At 51.6% G+C, this 8,153-nt stretch overlaps 1 protein-coding gene across 16 annotated transcripts in view; it reads right to left on the reverse strand.

Annotated features, from left to right (window-relative positions):
- The window catches only part of ANK1 (ankyrin 1), a 218,852-nt gene extending 211,710 nt beyond the window's left edge, over positions 1-7,142 (reverse strand). For 4 of the 16 annotated variants that reach the window (XM_060653458.3, XM_060653456.3, XM_060653457.3 and 1 more), the window contains exon 1: positions 6,915-7,132. In XM_060653458.3, coding sequence (XP_060509441.2) covers positions 6,915-7,040 — 126 coding nt within the window. In that variant the 5' untranslated portion in view covers positions 7,041-7,132. Of the gene's footprint in view, positions 1-6,914 lie in introns of all 16 variants that reach the window. The other 12 variants (XM_060653465.3, XM_060653462.3, XM_060653461.3 and 9 more) reach the window with 7 other exon arrangements.
- Between the last annotated feature and the right edge of the window lie 1,011 nt (positions 7,143-8,153).

Consider the following 8,153-nt stretch of genomic DNA (forward strand, 5'->3'; position numbering starts at 1 on the left):
CTGGGTCTGAGCCCCGCTCTGCAAGGCTCCAGTGAGATAACGCCTGTAGGGTGTGCAGGCTCTCAATAAATACAGACCCTCCTTTGATAAACAAAGCAGCTTGCGTTGCAGTATCAGTGTCAATGATGCTCTGAAATGGGCAAAAATGTGCGAACTGAAACAGAAAATGTATTATCACCTTAGCAAAGACACAGAGAAATGTTCTTTGAAGGGAAGCCTCTAGTCACATTTAAGCAAATGAAAAAAAAGTTTGTGTGTGTGTGTGTGTGTGTGTGTGTTTAATTGGCTGGCCATTAAATCATCTTTGCTTTAGCTTTGAGTGGCCATAATGCAAATTCTCCTTTCTTGGTGGATGTGTTCTGCTCCTAAGATGCAGAGTCCCTCCGGAGGAGTCTGGCCTGCCCGTAACACCATGTGTTCCATTATCTGTGATATTCCACACCCCAGATTTATCGGCTGTGGCCCTATCAGTGACGGTATTCCCAGAAAATTTAGGAACCACTTTTATGTTCCCCTTTTGATATACAGCTACCATTGCCATGTGGGACTTTAATAAAGCCCATCTCAAAATTTGGGACTGGACCCATGGAGATAACTAAGTCTGCAATAATAAATCTTGTCAAAATAGGAAATTCATTCCTTTCCTGAAAATGAAATGAAGATATGATTTAAAGCACCCTTTTCTCACATACCAGCACTGAAATAATAATGTGCTGGCCTTCCCAGGCACACACGAACTTTCATACCACCACAGGAAGGCCAGGCAAGCTGTGGCATTGGATGCATTAGAAAGAATAATTTAATTAATAATCATTACGTTATTAACTATAACCCTTTAAATATTACGGGAGTTTTAAAGTTCACAAAGCTCACTCACATGATTCTCATCCCTATTTTACAGATGAGCAAACTGAGGCACAGAGAAATTCAGAGGCTTATTCATGCACGTGTAGCTGAAAGTAGGAGTCAGGCATCTGACTCCTAGCCTAGCACTCTGTCACAGGGAGGCTTTTGAGCTGTTTTCGGGAACAGAGATGGAGATACGGAGCCAAGCAAAGCTTATTTGCCTTTTTCAAAAACCAAACATTGATGACTTTGCTTTAGTCAGAATAATTCAGAGAAAAAATAGACTTACTTTGTTCCAATTCTACAGGGCCAACTCTTCCAAAATCAAATAGAAAGACCAAGATACAATATCTGGACCAGTTCAATGTAGCTTCTGAATCAATTCAAGCCATAAATATTTATTGGATGGTTATGTCCAAAGACTCAGGCTTTGGCTTCAAGGAGCTTACAGTTTAGTCGAAAGGCTAAAACAAGAATGCATGCCATACACACGCGCACACACACAACCCAGAACAAAGGCCGACTTAAGGTAGAGAAAGACTAATGGAGGTGAGGTGAGGAGGGGGCATTCAGGAAGGGTTTCTTGAAGAATGCAGTGATGGGCTTTGACATTAAAGGAGGAAGAAATGCATGAGAGGCACACCTGTACAAAGGCATTACAGAGGCAAAGCACGGAGATGAGTTAACATACATGCAAAGTGCCTGGCACATAGTGACCATTTGCTAACGCCTATTCATTTTTATTGGAAGGAAAGGGAAGAAACCTTGGACTGAGTTTAAGAAAAAGCCATACTGAGAGGAGATAAGCAGAAGTAGTGAGCAAGCTATTTGCTAGGGTGAACAAGAGGAGAGACAGGTCGCACGGGCCAACTCATGGTCCCCTTCACAGGGAAGCCATTTGCGTTCAGGCTCTGAATTTCGTCTGCTGCCCCCCCTGCTTTGAGCAGTGGCTGTGAGGAGCAAAAGACGTGCAAAACATAGGGGCACCTGGGTGGCTCAGTCGTTTAAGCAACCGACTTCGGCTCAGGTCATGATCTTGCCATCCGTGGGTTCAAGCCCCACATCAGGCTCTGTGCTGACAGCTCAGCGCCTGAAGCCTACTTCTGATTCTGTCTCCCTCTCTCTCTGCCCCTCCCCTGCTCACACTCTGTCTCTCTCCCTCTCTCTCATTAATGTTAATAAATAAACATTAAAAAAATTTTTTAAAGATGTGCAAACCATATAATGCTGGACATAACTGAGGGTGTAGTGTTTGTGCTCACAAAATCCTGCTCTCTTAGTCTAGTACATGGCTGAGGGGTGACAGGACCACACAGGGAACAGCTCCAGCCGCCATCGCCCTTGCAACGGGAGGGAAGCGCTGGGTTGGAGATGAACACAGAGCAGGCTGGGAAAGTTTCCACACCATCAGCCACTGCCAGCACCTCCCAGAGCTCTAGAAGGGCAAGGCTACTTCCATTTTTTTGAGGGTCCTGAGGTACTAAAAGAAGAAAAGTTGCCAAAGCAGGGTTACCAAAGTTGGGGTGTATTTTCAAGCCTCACAACTAATATTCTAGCACGTTTAATAATTAACGTGCAATGTACCATCATTATGCTATTCAAAAGCCAAATAGAGACTTTATAAACAAATATCAATTAATACTGCAACATAGACTAGCGATATGGTGTGGCAACAGAACCTAGGTTTCAAGATAATGTGATGAACACCAGTCTCTTTGGATCCTGTCCGCTCTATCACAGATTGAATGTATAAAGTCACCTGCAGATAACAACAAAAATTTACATTCAAGCCCCTGACAATTAGGAGGCAAGACCTTCCTGCTTACCTTCCTTCCTTTCATCCCACTCTTGCTCACCCCTCCCCCACCTTCCTCACCACTTCAGATTCATGCAGGTCACCCCAAGTGTCCCCTGCAAGTCCCATCGCGGGACCAAACAAAGACACCTCTGCAGTCCAGGAGCTAGGCCTTGCCCTGCTGTGCTAGGGAGGTCAAGCACTCTTTGGGGAGCCTTGCATAGTCTGGAAGGACCGACAGGCCCTGCTGCACAGTGAAGCGGTGAAGGCCACTTTCCACTACTCTGCTTGCTTAGTTTTTCTCTGCCCCCTTCTTCTTGGCTTCTCGAGGCCCTGTGCAAACCACTGTTGTTCCAAATGGCTAAAACCACTTGACATTTAGTGCAGCAGAGACCCTGCAAGGAACTAACTCCATGCTCAGTGGTAGAATTCACTGCACCAAAAAATTAGATCGTTCCACCGCCTGCCTATGACTCTCTATTGCTTTGCAAATGATTAGAAAAAAAAAAAAAAAAAAAGAAAGAAAGAAATAGCAGGCTTTCTTCAGATGCCCCCAAAAGACCGTCAAAGAGCGTAGTGTTCCCCTGAACACATACCTATGACCAAGACAACACCAAGGCAAGCAGAGACAAATGCATTAATCTGCTTGTTCCATCAGTCATCCCATACACATTTACTGCGTGACCATGTGCGTCAGGTACTGGGCACACAGCTAGGAATAGGGTGTGATCTTTTCCTTACCAAAACCAGAGGATGAAGTAAGTGGACAGACCAGGGACAAGGAGAGAGCTCAGTAAACACTATCCCAGCAAACTCGCAGGTATTCAGGTAGCAGGATTAGTGTAACCCCTTATGGTAGGGCTGAGATGCCCACCCCCCTCTCTTCTCATCCATTCCCCAGCCCCCTTCATCCTCTCTTCCTTTATTTCATTCTGACCCTCTTCCTCCTCACCCATCCTGGGCCTCACTCTCTCTCCAACCTCCCTGCCCTCCTCCCCTAACCTCAAGCTCTGGGTAAACATAAAAAGCACACACATTCTTGTGCCAAAGGCGTCCTCAGCCTTAGAAACCTTTCGTTCTTAATGCAAATGCCTACTTTACACATGCTTTGTGATTTATTTATTTCCATCCCAACCTTCAGAAGCAGAGGGACTTATCAGTAAATGTCATAAATTCTGGATTTTTTTTTTTAAAGCTGCAGCTCCAACAGCCAGCATCTGACAAGGATGCGTGCTACACAAACAGAAAACTGAATGAAGCCCCAGAAGAATGCAGGCATTTTTAGAGCTCCAGAGTTTTAGCTCAATTCCCTGTGTCGAGGTGGTTTCTATCTGTGTCAGTCAGTGCGTCACAACATCAGCCTCCATCCACCGTTGCACAGCACCCCTCAGCAAGTGCCTTCCCACACAATATCATCAACTGTAAAAACTGCAACCACTGTTGAAGTTACAACCACAATTATTTCTACAAATGGGGAGGGATTTGGTGCTGCTCAGTCAGTCCCTGCTAAGTAGGTTACCCACTGGACAAACACCTTTCCTTTTAGTAAATTCCGAATGCCCCTGGCTCAGCTGTATATTCATAGGAATTACCAGTTCACGGGAATAAAATGTTCATTTGCATTTATGAAGTTCTCTTTTGGTGCTGATGATAAGGATGGTTCCACAGCAGCCCCAGTCTGTGGTGACCAACTGTAAAGTCCTCAGCTGCTTGGTTTTAAGAATCCCTCCCTTAAAGCGTCACCTCATTTGTAAAAATTGGGCCTAAGTTGGACTTTACCTTATATGAACCTTCAACCCTGGCCATCTGCTTCCCAGCCCCTGCAGGAGCTTCCTCTGCCTTCTCTAAATCTCTCTTTCTGCATCGCCCTGCCTCCCTCACCTTTCCCTTGAGGGCCTTCCACCTTCTTGTGATTTTGTATTTTGCTAGAAATTTTAACTCTATTCTCTGAGATGGCTCTCAAGACCACACCAATAGCTCAGAGTACTCACAATCGTTACGAAATATAAATGAAGCACCCCACAGCTCACCCCATGCCATATCCTCACCCAAAAGACCAGCTCTCAGAGCATATGTCATCACGATCACATTAAATTAAGATTTCCTTATTATTGTTGTATCAATCCTAGCATCCAGGGTGCTGCAAACAATAATGAATATCTGTATGGAAGATTTCTGAATGCTCACTGACGCAGTATGCTACAACCAGCTAGTAAAACAACACAACTCAGGAGGAGGGAAATATGCTTTCGTCTAGCACTCAAAATGGACATAAAGGCTATAAGAATATGAAGATTAAGACCAAAGAATTAAAAAGAATATTGACCTTGCCACTTTTATGACAGTGTATTATATACAGTCGGGATTCAGACTTATATTGATGGGAGCTTCACAGGATGGAAAGGAACCAAAGAAGAGAAGAAGGGAGAGTTCTTTTTTGACTACTGCTCAAAAAAAAAAAAAAATAGTTAAGGTATCAGGAGCATCAAGGAAGAAGCTCCAGAGGAAGAAGTGAGATAAAAACACTGAGTGAGCAGTTTGGGAGAGGATCGGCTTGGCTCCTAAAGCGATAGGCAGGAGTGGAAATAGAGAGCACGCTTTCCTAACAAGAAGTTTACATTCATGCCAAGAAAGTGGGTGAACACTGTCAGATATAACCAGACTTCCCCCTGCCTGACTCACAGGATGGGCTCTGGTATTTCAGACCCTAGCAGAAGGACTTGAGATTCTCCAAGTGGCACCAACCCAAACTCTGATTCACCATAGGTTTGGGGAAGGCCTCTTTTTCGGTCCTGCTAAAGGGGTGGTGCCTTTGTGAAACTACTATTTACACACACGATGGAAATCCCTTGAGGGAAGAGGGGCTGGCTTTTGAAGGGGTGCAGGGACGCCTAGAGTGGGATGGTTACTTTGGTTACAATCAAGAACATCTCTGGCCCTGTGTCTCATCTCTAGGAAAAGGCTGCATGTTCGTCTTGCTGACCAACTGGTAAGCGGAGTGTGACCCACAAGCAGTCTGTTCTCCACACTCTGCTGTCAACCAAGGCTCCAAACTTCTTTCTCAGAGTGAGACAATTTCAGAAAGAAAGAAAAAAAATATGTTTCCTTCTCAACCAAGACCAATGCCTCTGCCCCCGGAACCCTGGGGGCCCCATTCCCTGGTGAGGAGGCTTGTAGGCTGTGCCCCACATCAACTCCTTCGGGTTAAAATGGCTCTCCTGACACTGGAGTTCAGCCCTACTTCCAGTTCCCAGAACTGCATCCGTGTACTCTGGGCCTCCTCTGTGGGGGGCTCTAAAACACCTCTCAGGGGGTCCAGAGCCCTCTGCCCAGTTAAATGCACCCTCTCTTCACAATCAAAGGTGTTTCAGACTAAGAGGTGTTTCTCACCAAAGGTGTTTCTAAAGGTGCTTTGAGTCAGGGGTAGGGAGACCCCAGACCCAGAAGGGAAGTGCTCAACGCACGCACGGACAGTTGACCTAAGGGGTCTGGGTCATGGAGATATCTTGTGTGGCACTCCTTCACAAAAGGCAGACCTGTTCTCTGACCAGGCCCTTGGGCCAAGCTGGACAGCACCCGTGTCTGGCTTCCAAAGGAACTTCCCCTCCTGGCCATCAGTCGCTCATCTTGAGTGACCAGAACACAAGATGTTGCCAAATGCCCCGGGGACATGCCTTCAGCCGCCGGACCTAGAGGGTTAGGAAAGGCGCTTCCTAGGCTCGAGAAGGGTCGAGGAAGGACTGGAATACCCCTCGTTCAGAGATCTGGGAACGAAGCTCTCCTTGTCAGAGTGTGGATCACCGGGGAAGGCGCCGGGCAGGGCAGCCTCCGGAGCCCAGAGCCGCATTTCCCCACACCAGCTTCCTTGCAAAACCAGGAGAGGCGGCGAGACGGAGCGGAGCAGCCAGTCACCCTCGCCCGCCGCCGGGAGGCCGGAAAAGTTCCTCCCAGAGCGCGGCGAGCTTGCCGGCATCTGTCCAAGGTGCTGAAAGGTCTCCGCGGCCGGCGGGAGGGCCGGCTTCTGCGCGCCCTCAGCCTCCTGGCCGCCCGCTCTGCCCTTCCAGCCTCTTGCCCTGTCCTCTGCCCCGCCGCACCGAAGCCTCTTCCCTCCTCCTCTCCCACCCCGCGCCCTCCACTCTCGAGCGGCATCAACTCCGCCGGCGCCCGGGCCCCCGGGCCCCCACCATGTTCTTAGGTCTGCCGAGCCCCTTCCCGCAGCGGCCACCTCCAGGGCGCCTCTGCCGCTGGGCTGTCGCCGCCGCCCCCCTCTTACCTTCTTCTTTCGGTCACGGGAGCGGTTCCTCCGCTTCCTGTTGGATTCTTCCTTCTCCTTCTGCTCCTGGAGGGCCTGCGCCTCGATGTCTTTGATTTTCTTCAGCTGTTTAGCCGCTTGAGCCATGGCGGGTCACGGTGCTCCGGTCCCCGCCTCCCGGACCCCTCACACTTGGCAATCCAGGTGGCGACAGCCTCCCGAGGAGGAAAAAAAAAATGAGTCTCTGCTCCGCGGAGGGGGGGGGGGGGGGGGGAGCTTCTTTCCCCACCGCGGGAAGGATGCGGCCGGGTCGGCGGGGGAGGCAGCTGCGAGACGATCAGAGGGCGAGGCGCGCCGCGGCTGCCCGGCGGCCCCCGGATGGCGCCTCCCGCCGCGGCCGGAGCTCGCTTACCAGCGCCCGGGACGGGCTCTGGGCTCGGCCCCGCCGCCTCCTTCCCTCCCTCCCTTTCTCCGTCCCTCCCTCCCTCTCCTGCGGCGGCGGCGGCGGCGGCGCGGGGGGCGGGGGCGGGGAGGCGGCTTGTACTGCGGCGAGCGGCGAGCGGGCCGGGGAGGAGGCGGACTCCAGCAGTTAACGCAGGAGGGCGCGGGGGACGCTCTCGGCCAGGGGGCCTGGCCGGCCCGACGAGGCTCCGCGCGCTCGGCGCCCGCGCTGGTGCATTGCGAGCGCCCGGCTCCGGGCGGGCGGGCCGGCGGGGCTTCCACCACTGCAGTGCCGCCGCCGCGGCCGCCAGACGCACGGGCCCCCGTGCCGTCGGGTCTCAGGGAACAAAGCCAGCCGCTCTACCCCGACCTACTGGGGCGCCGTGGGGGACACTACTGCGGGCCACCTCGCAGCGCCAGGGGACTAAGGGAGGCTGCGGCGGGCGGCGGGCCCCGCTCGGAGGAGACCCCGCAGACTAGCGCGCCTGGAGGCGGCGGCGGAAGAGGCAGCACCCTGGGTCGCTGAGGCCCCGACCGCACGGCAGGGGTGGGGGTGGAGCGGGGGCGGGGCGGGGGCCGGGCCTCGGGGTGTCCCCGGGCGGTGGCCGCGGCCGGGCCGGGACGCACCGGCGCCCAGCCTCCGCTGCCTTTCCTCCGAGGGCGTCCACTTAAGGGCGCGCGCGGTGCCAAGGCTCCCCGGGGGAGAGCCCCGTTTCCCCATGTCCCTCGCTTATAGCGATTTGCCCCTTTCAGACCGTGTGGGCCCTTCATTTGCATATTTCCCAATTATAGCTGGAAAACATGCCCAAGATGAAGTGA

This window comes from Panthera onca, chromosome B1 (genome assembly GCF_046562875.1).
Source record: "Panthera onca isolate mPanOnc1 chromosome B1, mPanOnc1 haplotype 2, whole genome shotgun sequence".
NCBI classification, from domain to species: Eukaryota; Metazoa; Chordata; class Mammalia; order Carnivora; family Felidae; genus Panthera; species Panthera onca.